We start from the raw sequence: 17,061 nt of genomic DNA, 5'->3' as shown, positions 1-17,061 counted from the left end.
ATAAATAATGAAGGTGGTGTGATGACAGTCCTTGTGCCTTTGCTGTGCTGGTGATTCTGTTTCTCCTGTTACAGATTATACAGCTACACAAGTAAATAGTTTATTTTGCATAACTAACATTCTGTAGTATTCCCAAAGCACTCCTCCAGGAATGTTAAGGAATTGAATTGAATCCAGACCACTTTCAAACAAACGAGGTGTGCTTGATCAAAGAGAGTGTTATAGAGCACTACAGCACAGAAACAGGCCCTTCGGCCCATTTAGTCCATGCTGACTGTTATTCTGCCTGGTCCCATCAACTTGCTCCTAGACCATAACCCTCCCATCCAAAATTTATCTGAAATATTGCAATCTAATCCACCAATTCCACTGGCATATCTTTCCACACTTACGCCACCCTCTGATTTAAGGAATTCCCCTTAAAATATTTTACCTCTCTCCCTTATACTACAACCTCTAATACTAGTCTCACCGAACTTCAGTGGAAAAAGCCTGCTTGTATTAACCCTACCAATACCCCTCATAATTTTGTATACTTCCATCAAATATCTCCATGTTCTCCTACACTCCAGGAAATAAAGTTTTATGCACCCTTTCCCAATAACTCAGGTCCTTAAGTCCAGGCAATATCCTTGTAAGCATTCTCTGCCCTCATACAGCACGGCCCAATTGATCCCACCAACCATGATTCCCATCTAAGCTAATCCCATTTGACTGTGTTTGGCCCAGATCCCTCTCAACCTTTCCTATCCAGGTACCTGTCCACATGTCTTTTTAAATATTGTTAATGTACCTACTTCAACCACTTCCCCTGGCAGTTCAATCAATATACTCACCACCCTCTGAGCGAAAAAGTTGCCCCTCAAGTTCCTATTAACTACCTCCCCTCTCACCTTTAACCTGCATCTTCTAGTTCTTTAATCCTCCTGATTTTATAGAGCTCTATAAGATCACACCTCATTCTCCTGCACTCCACTGAATAAAATCACCACCTGCTCAATCTCTCTTCGTAACTCGGTCCCTCAAGGCTGGAAGCATCCTTGTTCCTTGGAAACCTCCCGGTGACCGAAACCGAACACATTCCAAGTGCGGCCTCACCAAGACCTAGTACCGCTCCTGCATTCATCATATGTTTTATTCTTCCCACATTCCCATCATCTTCCCACCCCGCCCCAAATTCCACCCTCAGTGTACACTAGGACAACCTACGGCCACCAGTCAACCCACTGATCCACATGTCATTGTTGTGGGAGGGAACTGGAGCAGCTGGGGAAAAGCCATGTGATCACAGGGAGAGCATGCAAACTCCACACGGTACCAGAAGTCGGGACTGAACCCTCATCTGGTGCTGTGAGGCAGTGGCTCCACGCACTGTGCTGATTCAAAGGTCTCAGCAGCTTTAAATCCTGTACAATTCACCCGCAAGACACAATACTCCACAACCCACCGCCTTGTTTTGTCTCACAGAAATCTGTCTGTCACTGTGCTCAGTGGGTGAATTTAGATAACCACCTGTTCCATCCTGGTACTCTGAAAAGAGCGAGGGTCACAGCATCAACTGTTCTTCATTAACAACCAGGCCATTTCTCCAACACCTTCCTGCTACATTACAAACCCTGATTTATTGACACAAGGGATTCTGCAGATGCTGGAAGCTTTGAACAACACACACACAATGCTGGTGGAGCTCAGCAGGTCAGACAGCATCTCGGAGGGGAATAAACGTCATCGTTTTGACCAGGACTGGAATGGAAGGGGGCAGACACCAGGATAAGAAGGTGGCAAGAGGGGGAGGAGTACAAGCTGGCAGGTGATAGGGAAGTGGGTGGGGAGAGAGATGTGAGGATCTGGGAGGGGATAGGGAGAAGAGGAGGGCTGAAGAAGGAGGAATCTGAAGAAATGCCCTTGATTTGAAGATTTTATTGTTGTGTTCAGATCTCTGTGCCCCTGTCCATTCCCCCCTCCTCCAGCTGCATGATGTTACAGTGGCCAACACATCAGGAGGGGCAGCTGTTTCCAGGACAACTGGGCAAGGTGGCTTTACCAATGAGTGCCCCTTCTGAAGGGTCTTCATCAGTAATGCCATCTGTTCTGCCTCATGGTACAAGGAATAGAAGTGGGTAGCTGACCATTTAACCCCTCAAGTCTGCTATATCACTTGAAAATGTAGTGATATTTTACCTCAGCACATAAAGGAACTTGTTTAATTTGCATGCTGAACCAGTGCAAGTGATGGCAAAGATTTACCCAAATTATAATTAGTTTTGGTCCTTCTTTCACCATGTCCACTGGAATGTGTGTGTGAGAGTGATTTTATTACCTCCTCATCTAGTTTGGGTAGGGAGTGAGGGGAGGAAGTGAGCAGACCCTGATAGACAAAGATCAGATCAATGTCTAATCATTGCTTGAAGGAGGCTGGATATAAATGTCAATTTAATGAGGCACTAATAAAATTTTCCCTGTTTCATTTGCAAATTAATCTGATCTATAAATAAAATGTTACTTCCGTTTTTTATTCGCTTGTGTATAAATTGAATAATTGATGACTTTCTTATCCACTTCAGGACGAGTTTGCCGGCCCCGATGTTTTCCAGAGACGATTTTAGTATTTGGAGTATTCTGCGTAAATGCATCGGAATGGTGAGTGAATCCAACATTCTTATAGAACCGAATAGTGGAACATTTTTAGGGTGGAAGGCTGCTGTTCGGCCCACTGCGTTCGTTCTAGTCTGTCCCCAACCTCTGGTACCGGCTCCATAACCCTGCAGGCCCCAGCCCTTCATGCAGCATCCTAGGGCTGTGTTAGTGTGAAGGAGGTTCTGCCTCTTTCCAAGCCTCCACCATAATCTGGAAGAACTTCACAGGTCAGGCAGCATCTACGGAAGGAAATGTTCAGCCTATATTTCAGGCTGAGACCTTTCAACAGGACTGGACAGAAAGAGGGGAGAAAGCTGGTATGAAGAGGTGGGGAAAGGGTGGAGCAAGAGCTGGCAGGTGATGGGTGAATCCAGGTCAGGGGGGTGATAGAGAGAGAGGAGAATGGGAATGATTTCAGAAGCTGGCAGGTGATGGGTGAATCCAGGTCAGGGGGGTGATAGAGAGAGAGGAGAATGGGAATGATTTCAGAAGCTGGCAGGTGATGGGTGAATCCAGGTCAGGGGGGTGATAGAGAGAGAGGAGAATGGGAATGATTTCAGAAGCTGGCAGGTGATGGGTGAATCCAGGTCAGGGGGGTGATAGAGAGAGAGGAGAATGGGAATGATTTCAGAAGCTGGCAGGTGATGGGTGAATCCAGGTCAGGGGGGTGATAGAGAGAGAGGAGAATGGGAATGATTTCAGAAGCTGGCAGGTGATGGGTGAATCCAGGTCAGGGGGGTGATAGAGAGAGAGGAGAATGGGAATGATTTCAGAAGCTGGCAGGTGATGGGTGAATCCAGGTCAGGGGGGTGATAGAGAGAGAGGAGAATGGGAATGATTTCAGAAGCTGGCAGGTGATGGGTGAATCCAGGTCAGGGGGGTGATAGAGAGAGAGGAGAATGGGAATGATTTCAGAAGCTGGCAGGTGATGGGTGAATCCAGGTCAGGGGGGTGATAGAGAGAGAGGAGAATGGGAATGATTTCAGAAGCTGGCAGGTGATGGGTGAATCCAGGTCAGGGGGGTGATAGAGAGAGAGGAGAATGGGAATGATTTCAGAAGCTGGCAGGTGATGGGTGAATCCAGGTCAGGGGGGTGATAGAGAGAGAGGAGAATGGGAATGATTTCAGAAGCTGGCAGGTGATGGGTGAATCCAGGTCAGGGGGGTGATAGAGAGAGAGGAGAATGGGAATGATTTCAGAAGCTGGGAGGTGATGGGTGAATCCAGGTCAGGGGGGTGATAGAGAGAGAGGAGAATGGGAATGATTTCAGAAGCTGGCAGGTGATGGGTGAATCCAGGTCAGGGGGGTGATAGAGAGAGAGGAGAATGGGAATGATTTCAGAAGCTGGCAGGTGATGGGTGAATCCAGGTCAGGGGGGTGATAGAGAGAGAGGAGAATGGGAATGATTTCAGAAGCTGGCAGGTGATCGGAGGAAGTGATAAAGGGCTGAAAGAAGATGCAATCTGCTAGGAGACGGTAGAGAGCCTTGAAGTAAAGAGAAGGAGGGGAACTAAGGGAGGAATGAGTGGGTGATGGGCAGATTGAGGAGGTTGGAGGGGAAAGGGGAGGGTTGCTGGGCTGGTGGGATCAGCATAATATAAATAAAGAGGAAGGGACCGAGGAAAGTGGATACTGGACGTTAGAGAATTGACGTTGATGCAACAGGTTGAAGATTACCCAGATGACCTCTAATCTATGCCTGGTTTCAACTAGGCAATGGAGTAGTCTGTGAACAGACGTGTGGATGTGCGAATGTAAAGTGGAATTGACCACAATCCCACCAATCTTTGTGATTGGACTCCTCATTTCCCCTCTCATTCTTCTGTCTATTCTTCAAATCACTTTAAAAAGTCACTCCATCTAGCCCACTCAATTCAAAATGAGTTTATTGTCAAAGGCAAAAGTGCATGTATACACACACACAGTGATGCAGTAGCATCACAAGCAGATGATTAAGGTGGCAGCCAATGGTACCTTCTTCTAATTAATACCACCCGGGTAAGTGGAGGGTATTCCCTCCCACTCCTGGCTTTCATATGGTGGAAAGGGCTGAGTCACCCACCACCAGTTACCCAGACACTGACCTGCTGTTAGAGCCAAGGTCGATAGGTGGTTGGTCCAGTTTGGCTTCTGCCCACTGATGACACTCGGTATATTGATAGAGTCATACAGAACTCAGCCGAACTGATCCATGCTGACCAAGTTGCCTACCCGAGCTAGTCCCATTTTCCTGCATTTAGCCCATATCCCTCTAAACCTTTCCTTTCCAAGTACCTGTCCAAGTGTGGCTATTGTACCCACCTTTACCAATTCCATGTACCCAGCAGCCCATGTGGAAAAAGCCATTCAGATCCCCTTTAAATAGTTCCCCTCTCACCCTAACACTGTGCCTACCGGTTTGCCACTTCTACCCTGGGAGGAGACTGTGACCATTCAGTATGTCCCTTGTGATTTTGTGTGCTGCGAAAGGTCGCTAATCATTCCAAAGAGTTCCGGGAGTGTGGGGGTTGGGACTAAAAGTCCTAATCTAACCAATCTCTCTTTATAATCCAAGCCTTCTGGTCCCATCGACATCTTTGCTGCACCCTTTCCCGTTTAATCACAATCTTCCTCAGTCTCGTGACCAAATCTGCACACAATACTCAAACTGCAGTCTCACCAACATCTTGTACAGCTTGTGTATTCAGAGTCAGAGTCAGGTTTATAATCACCGTCTTATATGACATGAAATTTGTTTTGTGGTAGCAGCAGAGACATAAATCTTACTATAAATTAAAATCTAAGTAAATAGTGCAAATGAAGCAATACTGAGGTGGGGATCATGGACTATAAAGGAATCTGACAACGGTGGGAAGCTGTTCTGAAAACGTTGAGTGTGTGTCATCATCTGATGGGATTAATTAGAAGAAAGTATGTCTTGGCTGGTGAGGGTTCTTCATGAAGGGTACCTCTTCCTGAAGGCATTGCCTTTTGAAGATGAGAGGGCTGTGTCTGAGCTGGCTGAGCTTATAACCCTCTGCAGCTTCTTTTATCCTGTAATTGGAGCCTCTGCACCGGGCTGTGATGCCACCTGTCTGAACGCTCTTCACCGTGTATCTAAAGAAATCTGCTAGTGACTTCTACTTCACTTCACTTCCTTCAAACTCCTAGCGAAGTAGAATGTTGACACATCTTCTTTGTGACTTCATCTCTGTGTTAGGCCCAGGCCCATGGTGCTCGGGCCAATGAAAGCCTGTGCTCTGTCTCGCTGTTCCACTTGCCAGAGTCCACCTGCCTTGCCTTGCTTTAACTGAATAAAATGTAACTTTGCACTTGTCGGAGTTAAATTCCACTTGCCATTACTTGGCTCATTTCTAGATTCTGTAGTACTCTAAAATAACCTTCTTCACTGTCCACCACACCAATGTCTTAGTCTTTGCCAGTTTAAAGTGTCTGATGGCAAGGGAGAGTTCTAATCCTGACTGAGGTCCGCAGATGCCAAACTGGGACTAGACCAGGCACCTTGTGTGGAGGAGATGTCCCACATCAAGCCCACACCATCCAGAAATTCTGTACTCTCCAGTGCCTTGAAATCTGCCAATGATGGAGCGTTGCTGGTCTTGGACCAACCAAATTCTCCAAGGGCATCCAAAGGTGAGAGGTGATTCCATAAATCGTGTGTCCTTTTCCGGCAGGACTGATTCTCCAGGACCTGTGCCATGATGTCTCTGGCAGCACTGGCATGTCCAAGGTTTGAACCAGCTACTCATTCTCCCTTCTTCCTCCACAATTATACATTCTGTCTTCCCAAGGTATTTCACAGCCAAAAAGAAACATTCAAATCAACCAGCGCTAGGCAACTTAAAAAAAGAAACTAGGACTGGAAATGTTTGGCAGGTCAGCTCTGTGGTGTTGTGGGGGGAGAAGGGAGAACTGAACCAGGTATCATAAATATAAAATTTTAAATAAAATCCATAAGATATAGGAGCAGGATTAGGCCATTTGGCCCATCGAATCTGCTTTGCCATTTCATCATGGCTGAATCATTTTCCCCCTCAATCTCATGCCTTTCCACGTATCCCTTCATGCCTGGACTAATCAATAATCTATCAACCTCTCCCTTAAATAACCCAATGACTTGGCCTCCACAGCCACTTGTGGCAATGAATTCCACAGATTCACTACTCTCCTGCTAAAGAAATTCCTCCCCATCTCCATTCTAAAGGACATTCAAGGCTGTGTCCTCTGGTCCTAGACTCCCCCACCATAGGAAACATCCTCTCCAGGTCTGCTCTGTTGAGGCCTTTCAATGTTTGACAGGTTTCAATTAGGTCACCACTCATTCTTCTGTATTCCAGTGAGTAGAGGCCCAGAGCCATCAAACACTCTTTATATGGTCAGCCTTTCAATCCTGGAACCGGTTTCAGGAACCTCCTTTGAACCCTCTCCAATGTAAGTACATCCTCTCTTGAATAAGGGCCCAAAACTGTTCACAAAACTCCAAGTGAGGCCTCACCAGTACTTTATAAAGCTTCAGCATCACATCCTTTCATATTCTAGTCTTTTCAAAATGAAAGCTAACATTGCATTTGGCTTCCCTGCCACCTGTATATTAACCTTTAGGGAATCCTGTACGAGGACTCCCAAGTCCCTTTGCACCTCAGTTTTTTTTTTAATTTTCTCTGCATTTAGTAAATGGTCTAGGCTTTTATTTCTGCTACCAAAGTGCATAACCATACATTTCCCAACACTGTATTCCATCTGCCACTTCTTTGCCCATTCTCTTAATCTGTCTAAGTTCTTCTGTTGCCTCTCTAATTCCTCAGAACTACCTGCCCCTCTACCTATATTTGTATCTTCCACAAACTTGGCCACATTTCTGTCATCCAAATCATTGATGTATAACTTAAGAAGCAGTCCCAACAGAGACACCTGTGGAACACCTCCAGTCACCGACAGCCAACCAAAAAACGCTCTCTTTGTTCCCACTCTTTGCTTCTTGCCAATCAACCAATGCTCTATCAATGTTGGTATCTTTCCTGTAATACCAAGGCTCTAAACACGTTAAGCACCCTCGTGTGGCACCTTATCAAAGGCCTTCTGAAAATCCAAGTACACAACATCTACCGATTCTGACGAAGGGTCTCGGCCCGAAACATCGATGGTGTTTCTCCTTATAGATGCTGCCTGGCCTGCTGTGTTCCACCAGCATTTTGTGTGTGTTGTTTGAATTTCCAGCATCTGCAGATTTCCTCGTATCTACCGATTCTCTTTTGTCTATCTTGCTTGTTATTTCTTTAAAAAATTCCATCAGATTGTCAGACAAGATTTTCCCTTAAGAAACCCTTGCTGACTTTAGCCTATTTTATCATGTGCCTTCAAGTACCCCAAAACCACATCCTTAACAATTCATTCTAACATCTTCCCAACCACTAGAGTCAAACTAACTGGCCTACAATTTCATTTCTTCTGTCTCTCTGCCTTCTTGAAGAGTGGAGTGACATTTGAAAGTTCCTGTTCAACCAGAGCCATGTCAGGATCAACTGATTCTTGAAAGATCATTACTAATGCCTCCACAATCTCTTCAGCCACCTCTTTCAGAATCCTGGGGTGTACACCATCTGAGTCAGGTGACTTATCTAATTTTAGACTTGCCAGTTTCCCAAAAACCTTACCCCTAATGATGGCTATTTCACACACTTCTGCCCTCCACACTCTCGAACTTCTGGCATTCTGCTAGTGTCTTCCACAGTGAAGACTGATGCATAATACTTATTCAGTTCATCTGTCATTTCCCTGTCCCCCTCTCCGACGTCATCTTCCAGCTGTCCCAATACTCTCAACTCTCTTTTACATTTGATATATCTGAAGAAAAATTTGGTATCCCCTTTAATATTATTGGTTAGCTTACCTTTATATTTGATTTTTCCTCCTTTATGGCTTTTTATTTACCTTCTATTGATTTTTAGAAGTTTCCCAATCCTCTAACTAATTTTTTCTCTACTCTGTGCTGTGTCTTTGGCTTTGACTTCTCGTCAGCCACAGCTGCATCATCCTGCCATTAGGACACTTCTTCCTCTTTGGGATGTATATATCCTATGCTTTCTGAATTGCTCCCAGAAATTCCAGCCATTGCTGCTCTGATGTCGTCCTTGCCAATGTGCTTTTCTAATCAATTTTGGCCAGTTGTCATTGTTTCCCCTGGGTGCTCCAGTTTCTTGCCACATCCCCAAGATACAAATGCAGGTTAATATGATTATTAGCTGCTGTATATTACCCCTAGTGTGTGTTGGCACGTGGCCAAGTGGTTAAGGCGTTCGTCTAGTGATCTGAAGGTCACTCATTTGAGCCTTGGCTGAGGCTGCGTCTGTGTCCTTGAGCAAGGCACTTAGCCACACATTGCTCTGCGATGACACCGGTGCAAAGCTGCATGGGTCTTAATGCCCTTCCCTTGGACAACATCGGTGGCGTGGAGAGGGGACATTTGCAGCTTGGGCAACTGCCGGTCTCCCATAAAAAAAACTTTGCCCAGGCTTGCGCCCTGGAAACTTTCCAAGGTGCAAATCCATGGTCTATCGAGACTAACGAAGGCCTAGTGTGTAGGTGAGTGGTGGAGGGAGAGTTGATGGGAACGAAGGGAGAGTAAAATAGCATTAGTATAAGTGGGTGCATGTGGTTTGTGAGGGGTCTGAGTTTATTGTCATCTGCACAAGTATGTACAGGTGCAATGAAAAACTTACTCGCAGCAGCATCACAGGTGCAGAGCATCACATAAACAGCATTCACAAGTAAAACATAAATTGTATACAACTTTTTGCAAGAAAATACAGTTAGAACAAAAAAAAGTCTATTTTTGTGCAAAGTCGTCTGAGTGATCATAGTGTAGTGATTAGGGTTGTGCTGGTTGGTTCAAGAACCGTATGGTTGAAGGGAACCAGCTGTTCCTGGTGGTGTGGGACTGCAGGCTTCTGTACCTCCCGTCCAGTAGCCGTGAGAAGACGTTGCAGATCTTTAATGGTGAATGCTGCCTTCTTGAAACAGTGCCCCCTACACAAACTACCGAGTGGGGAGGAATACGCCTCTGGTGTATTTGGAAGAGTCCACTACTCTCCGTAGCTTCCCACTGGACTCTTTGTTGGGCTCAGTTCCGAAACTGGATATTGTTACTGAAGCTGTACTTCCAGAGGATGAGGGTATGCTAGGCTGGAACACTTGTTCCTACCAAATACTCAGGTCATATCTGTAATGTATCATAATAGCCCAGCTGGCTTAGTGAAGAGGAATACAACATTTTGAAAGGGATAGATAAGATAGAAGTAGGAAAGTTGTTTCCATTGGTAGGTGAAACTAGGACTAGGAGACATTGCCTCAAGATTCAGGGGAGAAGATTTAGGATGGAGATGAGGAGAAACTGTTTTTCCCAGAGAGTGGTGAATCTGTGGAATTTTCTGCCCAGGGAAGCAGTTGAGGCTTCTTCACTAAATATATTTAAGATACAGTTAGATAGGTTTTTACATAGTAGGGGAATTAAGAGTTACGGGGGAAAGGCAGGTAGATGGAGTTGAGTTTATGGACAGATCAGCCGTGATCTTATTGAATGGTGGGGCAGGCTCGATGGGCCGGATGGCCTACTCCTGCTCCTATTTCTTATGTTCTTGTTAATATTATTGATTTGTTAAATGCAAAGTTTGGTGTCTTTCAGTGGCTCTGCAGTGACTTGAACTGCTTTCCTTGTTACATTAGAATCTGTGGATGAAATTACATTGTGATTTCATTGTGTAGATGAAATTTTTGTACTGAAGTAACCTTTAAATTCTCTGTTGCAGGAGCTGTCCAAGATTGCCATGCCTGTTATATTTAATGAGCCACTTAGCTTCCTCCAACGACTCACAGAATACATGGAGCACACGTATCTCATTCATGAAGCAATCAGTTCCCAAACTTCATTGGAAAGAATGCAGGTATATCTGTTGTCTACTGAAATCACATTACTGCATACATCAGAGTCATTCTGGTTTATTATCACTGACTTAGATGATGAGAACCGTGTTGTTTTGTGGCACCAGTACAGTGCAGATATATAAAATTAAGTTACAAAGCTTGTTTAAAATAAAGGAATGATGAAGTAGTGTTTATGGGTTCGTAGACAGTATAGAAATCTGATGATAGAGGGGAAGAAGCTGTTCCTACATTGTTGAGTGTGGATTTTTCAGACTCCTGTATCTCCACCCCGATGGAAATGAGAAGAGGGTATATCCTGGATGGTGAAAGTCCATAGTGATGGATGCTGCCTTCACTAATCTTTTGAAGATGTACTCGATGGTGTGCTTCTTAGATCCTCCATCTAAAGTTGCTGTTCTTCACAATTATTACATCTTTTCATTGGTAAAATGTTGATCAGCTTTATATTAGGCAAATTAAAGTACACATACAATATTGGAAATGTTGACTTGCAAATTGTTCATACAGATCAATTCATTACAATGGCTCATGGAGGTAATACAAGGAAAAAAGTAACAACAGAATGCAGAATAGAGTGTTACAGATGCAGAGCGAGTGCAGAGCAGGCAGACGGTAAGGTGTAAGGCCATAACAAGGATCCATTCTAGGGTAGAAACATAGAAAATAGGTGCAGGAGTAGGCTATTCGGCCCTTCGAGCCTGCACCACCATTCAGTATGATCATGGCTGATCATCCAACTCAGAACCCTGTACCTGCTTTCTCTCCATACCCCCAATCCCTTTGGCCACAAGGGCCATATCTAACTTCCTCTTAAATATAGCCAATATAGTCTCAATATAGCCTCAACTGTTTCCTGTGGCAGAGAATTCCACAGATTCACCACTCTCTGTATGAAGAAGTTTTTCCTCATCTCGGTCCTAAAAGGCTTTCCCTTTATCCTTAAACTGTGACCCCTCGTTCTGGACTTCCCCAACATCGGAAACCATCTTCCTGCATCTAGCCTGTCCAATCCCTTTAGAATTTTATACGTTTCAATAAGATCCCCCCCTCAATCTTCTAAATTCCAGTGAGTATAAGCCTAGTTGATCCAGTCTTTCTTCATATGAAAGTCCTGCCATCCCAGGAATCAATCTGGTGAACCTTCTCTGTACTCCCTCTATGGCAAGAATGTCTTTCCTCAGATTAGGGGACCAAAACTGCACAAAATACTCTAGGTGCGGTCTCACCAAGGCCTTGTACAACTGCAGTAGAACTTCCCTGCTCCTGTACTCAAATCCTTTTGCTATGAATGCCAACATACTATTTGCCTTTTTCACTGCCTGCTGTACTTCAATGACTGGTGTACAATGACACCCAGGTCTCATTGCACCTCCCCTTTTCCTAATCGGCCACCGTTAAGATAATAATCTGTTTTCCTGTTCTTGCAACCAAAGTGGATAACCTCACATTTATCCACATTAAATTGCATTTGCCATGAATTTGCCCACTCTCCTAACCTATCCAAGTCACCCTGCATTCTCTTAGCATCCTCCTCACAGCTAACACCGCCGCCCAGCTTCGTGTCATCCGCAAACTTAGAGATGCTGCATTTAATTCCCTCGTCTAAATCATTAATATATAATGTAAACAACTGGTGTCCCAGCACTGAGCCTTGCGGTACCCCACTAGTCACTGCCTGCCATTCTGAAAAGGTCCCATTTACTCCCACTCTTTGCTTCCTGTCTGCCAACCAATTCTCTATCCACATCAATACTATACCCCCAATACCATGTGCTTTAAGTTTGCACACTAATCTCCTGTGTAGGACCTTGTCAGAAGCCTTTTGAAAATCTAAATATACCACATCCACTGGCTGTCCCCTATCCACTCTACTAGTTACATCTTCAAAAAATTCTATAAGATTCGTCAGACATGATTTTCCTTTCACAAATCCATGCTGACTTTGTCCGATGATTTCACCTCTTTCCAAATGTGCTGTTATCACATCTTTGATAACCGACTCTAATGTTCCCCACTACCGATGTCAGACTCACTGGTCTATAATTCCCCGGTTTTTCTCTCCCTCCTTTTTTAAAAAGTGAGGTTACATTAGCCACCTTCCAATCCTCAGGAGCTAATCCAGAATCTAAGGAATTTTGAAAAATTATCACTAATGCATCCACTATTTCTTGGGCTACTTCCTTAAGCACTCTGGGATGCAGACCATCTGGCCCTGGGGATTTATCTGCCTTTAATCACTTCAATTTACCTAACACCACTTCCCTACTAACATGTATTTCCCTCAGTTCCTCCATCTCACTAGACTCTCGGTCCCTTACTATTTCCGGAAGATTATTTACGTCCTCCTTAGTGAAGACAGAACCAAAGTAGTTATTCAATTGGTCTGCCATGTCTTTGTTCCCTATGATTAATTCACCTGTTTCTGACTGTAAGGGACCTACATTTGTCTTGACCAATCCTTTTCTTTTCACCTATCTATAAAAGCTTTTACAGTCAGTTTTTATGTTCCCTGCCAGCTTTCTCTCATAATCTTTTTTCCCTTTCCTAATTAAGCCCTTTGTCCTCCTCTGCTGGTCTCTGAATTTCTCCCTGTCCTCAGGTGTGCCGCTTTTTTTGCTAATTTATATGTTTCTTCTTTGGACTTGATACTATCCCTAATTTCCCTTGTCAGCCACAGGTGCACTACCTTCCCTGGTTTATTCTTTTGCCAAACTGGGATGAACAATTCTTGTAGTTCGTCCATGCGATCTTTAAATGCTTGCCATTGGATATACACCGTCAACCCTTTAAGTATCATTTGCCAGTCTATCTTAGCTAATTCACATCTCATACCTTCAAAGTTACCCTTCTTTAAGTTCAGAACCTTTGTTTCTGAATTAACTATGTCACTCTCCATCTTAATGAAGAATTCCACCATATTATGGTCACTCTTACCCAAGGGGCCTCGCACGACAAGATTGCTAACTAACCCTTCCTCGTTGCTCAATCCAGTCTAGAATGGCCTGCTCCCTAGTTGGTTCCTCGACATGTTGGTTCAGAAAACCATCCCGCATACATTCCAAGAAATCCTCTTCCTCAGCACCCTTACCAATTTGGTTCACCCAATCTATATGTAGATTGAAGTCACCCATTATAACTACTGTTCCTTTATTGCACGCATTTCTAATTTCCTGTTTAATGCCATCCCCAACCTCACTACTACTGTTAGGTGGCCTGTACACAACTCCCACCAGCATTTTCTGCCCCTTAGTGTTATGCAGCTCTACCCATATCGATTCCACATCCTCTAGGCTAATGTCCTTCCTTTCTATTGCGTTAATCTCCTCTCTAACCAGCAATGCTACCCCACCTCCTTTTCTTTCCTGTCTATCCCTCCGGAATATTGAATATCCCTGGATGTTGAGCTCCCATCCTTGGTCACCCTGGAGCCATGTCTCTGTGATCCCAACTATATCATATTCATTAATAACTATCTGCACATTCAATTCATCCACCTTGTTACGAATGCTCCTCGCATTGACACACAAAGCCTTCAGGCTTGTTTTTACAACACTCTTAGCCCTTATACAATTATGTTGAAAAGTGGCCCTTTTTGCTTTTTGCCCTGGATTTGCCTGCCTGCCACTTTTACTTTTCACCTTACTACTTTTTGCTTCTACCCTCATTTTACACCCCTCTGTCTCTCTGCACTTGTTCCCATCCCCCTGCCACATTAGTTTAAATCCTCCTGAACAGCAGTAGCAAATGCTCCCCCTAGGACATTGGTTCCAGTCTAGCCCAGGTGCAGACCGTCCTGTTTATACCGGTCCCACCTCCCCCAGAACTGGTTCCAATGCCCCAGAAATTTGAATCCCTCCCCCTTGCACCATTTTTCAAGCCACGTATTCATCTGAAATATCCTCCTATTTCTACTCTGACTAGCACGTGGCACTGGTAGTAATCCAGAGATTATTACCTTTGTGGTCCGACTTTTTAGTTTATCTCCTAACTCCCTAAATTCACCTTGTAGGACCTCATCCCGTTTTTTACCTATATCATTGGTACCTATGTGCACCATGACCACTGGCTGTTTACCCTTCCATTCCAGAATGTCCTGCAGCCGCTCAGAGACATCCTTGACCCTTGCACCAGGGAGGCAACAAACCATCCTGGAGTCTCGTTTGCAGCCGCAGAAACGCCTATCTATTCCCCTTACAATCGAATCCCCTATCACTACAGCTCTCCCACTCCTTTTCCTTCCCTCCTGTGCCGCAGAGCCACCCATGGTGCAATGAACTCGGCTGCTGCTGCCTTCCCCTGATGAGACATCTCCCCAGCAGTATCCAAATCAGTATATCTGTTTAGGAGGGAGATTACCTCAGGGGACTCCTGCACTACCTGCCTATTGCTACGCTGTCTAGTGGCCACCCCTTCCCTTTCTGCCTGTGTAGCCTTTACCTGCGGTGTGGCCAACTCACTGAACGTGCTATTCACGACTTTCTCAGCATCGTGGATGCTCCAGTATGAATCCAATCGCAGCTCCAGATGCTCAATGCGGTCTGCCAGAAGCTGCAGCTGGACACACTTCCTGCACACATAGTCGTCAGGGACACTGGAAGTATCCCTGATTTCCCACATGCTGCAGGATGAACAAACCACGGGGCCGATCTCAGCTGCCATGACCTACCCAATACTTGCCTCAACTTTTGAAACTTTCTCCTTTGAAAGGAACTTACCTGGCCTTACCTCACTTGGAGTGAAGCTCGTCCTCAGCCTCTGCTCACCGAAGCATCTCGAGACAAAGTCTTCCTACTCTGTCCCCCTCTACTCCGTCACCCGCTATAACGTCGCCCGCTCCTTCTACTGTTCTCTTTAAATACTCCCGCTGCCTCATGGTCCGACTTACACACGCTTGCGCAGTCGTGCCCCCGTTAAACTGCCGAAGAAAGTAGCATTCAATGATCTTCCAATAGAAGGATAGAAGCTGTTCTTGGACCTTCAGGCTTTTGTTTCTTCTGCCTGGTGGGAGGAGGGAGAAGAGAGAATGTCCGGGGTGGGTGATGTCTTTGATTATGAGGCAGCAAGAAGAGTAGAGAGAGTCCATGGAGGGGAAGCTGGCTTCTGTGATGTGTCCACAACTCTCTGCAGTTGCTTGCGGTGATGGGTCGGCAGTTGCCGTACCAAGCTGTGATAGAGGTGGATAAGATGCTTTCTGTGGTGCACCAGTAAAAATCTGTGAGGGTCAAGGGGGAACATGCCCAATTTCTTTGACTCCTTGAGGGGGTAGGGGTGCTGGTAAGCTTTCTTGACTGTGACGTCTACAAAGTTGCATCAGGATGGGAAGTTGATTATGATTATTCCTAGGAATGTGAAGCTCTTATCAAGTCAAGAAAAGTCACTTTTATTGTCATTTCGACCATAACTGCTATGTACAGTACATAGTAAAAATGAGACAACATTTTTCAGGACCATGGTGTTACATGAAACAGTACAAAAAGTAGACTGAACTACATAAAAAAAACACACAGAGAAAAAAAACAACTACACTAGACTACAGACCTACCCAGGACTGCGTAAAGTACACAATACAGTGCAGGCATTACAATAAATAATAAACAGGACAATAGGGCAGTAAGGTGTCAGTCCAGGCTCTGGGTATTGAGGAGTCTGATAGCTTGGGGGAAGAAACTGTTACATAGTTTGGTCATGAGAGCCCGAATGCTTCAGTGCCTTTTCCCAGACGGCAGGAGGGAGAAGAGTTTGTATGAAGGGTGCATGGGGTCCTTCATAATGCTGTTTGCTTTGCAGATGCAGCGTGTAGTGTAAATGTCTGTAATGGCGGGAAGAGAGACCCCAATGATCTTCTCAGCTGACCACACTATCCGCTGCAGGGTCTTGTGATCCGAGATGGTGCAATTTCCGAACCAGGCAGTGATGCAGTTGCTCAGGATGCTCTCAATACAACCCCTGTAGAATGTGATGAGGATGGGGGGGGGGGGGGTGGGAGATGGACTTTCCTCAGCCTTCGCAGAAAGTAGAGACGCTGCTGGGCTTTCTTTGCTATGGAGCTGGTGTTGAGGGACCAGGTGAGATTCTCCGCCAGGTGAACACCAAGAAATTTGGTGCTCTTAACGATCTGTACCGAGGAGCCGTCGATGTTCAGTGGGGAGTGGTTGAAGTTAGCAATCATCTCTTTTGTTCACATTCAGAGACAGGTTGTTGGCTCTGCACCAGTCTGTTTGCCGCTGCACCTCCTCTCTGTATGCGGACTCGTCGTTCTCTTTATCAAAGAGCCATTGATGTAAATGTAAACATGTGCACTGTTCCTTCCTGAAGTCAATGACCAGCTCTTCAGCTCTGCTGACATTGAGGGAAAGGTTGTTGTCATGACACCATGTTAATAGGCTCTCTGTCTAAATAATCAGCTTTATGTGAATGAGTTGTATGTGTTCACGTAATGAGAAAGCTTCTGTAGATGATTCTAATCCAAGTAGTAATACTGCT

At 45.1% G+C, this 17,061-nt stretch overlaps 1 protein-coding gene across 4 annotated transcripts in view; it reads left to right on the top strand.

The window, feature by feature from the left end:
* The window catches only part of osbpl1a (oxysterol binding protein-like 1A), a 257,078-nt gene that overhangs the window by 203,063 nt on the left and 36,954 nt on the right, over window positions 1-17,061 (top strand). For all 4 annotated transcript variants that reach the window (XM_073045588.1, XM_073045581.1, XM_073045597.1 and 1 more), the window contains 2 exons: window positions 2,565-2,640; window positions 10,443-10,577. In XM_073045588.1, the coding sequence (XP_072901689.1) occupies window positions 2,565-2,640; window positions 10,443-10,577 (211 nt within the window). The remainder of the gene's footprint in view (window positions 1-2,564; window positions 2,641-10,442; window positions 10,578-17,061) is intronic.

The sequence above is a fragment of the Hemitrygon akajei genome, chromosome 1 (genome assembly GCF_048418815.1).
Source record: "Hemitrygon akajei chromosome 1, sHemAka1.3, whole genome shotgun sequence".
NCBI classification, from domain to species: domain Eukaryota; kingdom Metazoa; phylum Chordata; class Chondrichthyes; order Myliobatiformes; family Dasyatidae; genus Hemitrygon; species Hemitrygon akajei.
The sequence above is the reverse complement of the archived record's forward strand: the minus strand, read 5'-3'. Positions and strand labels throughout refer to the sequence as shown.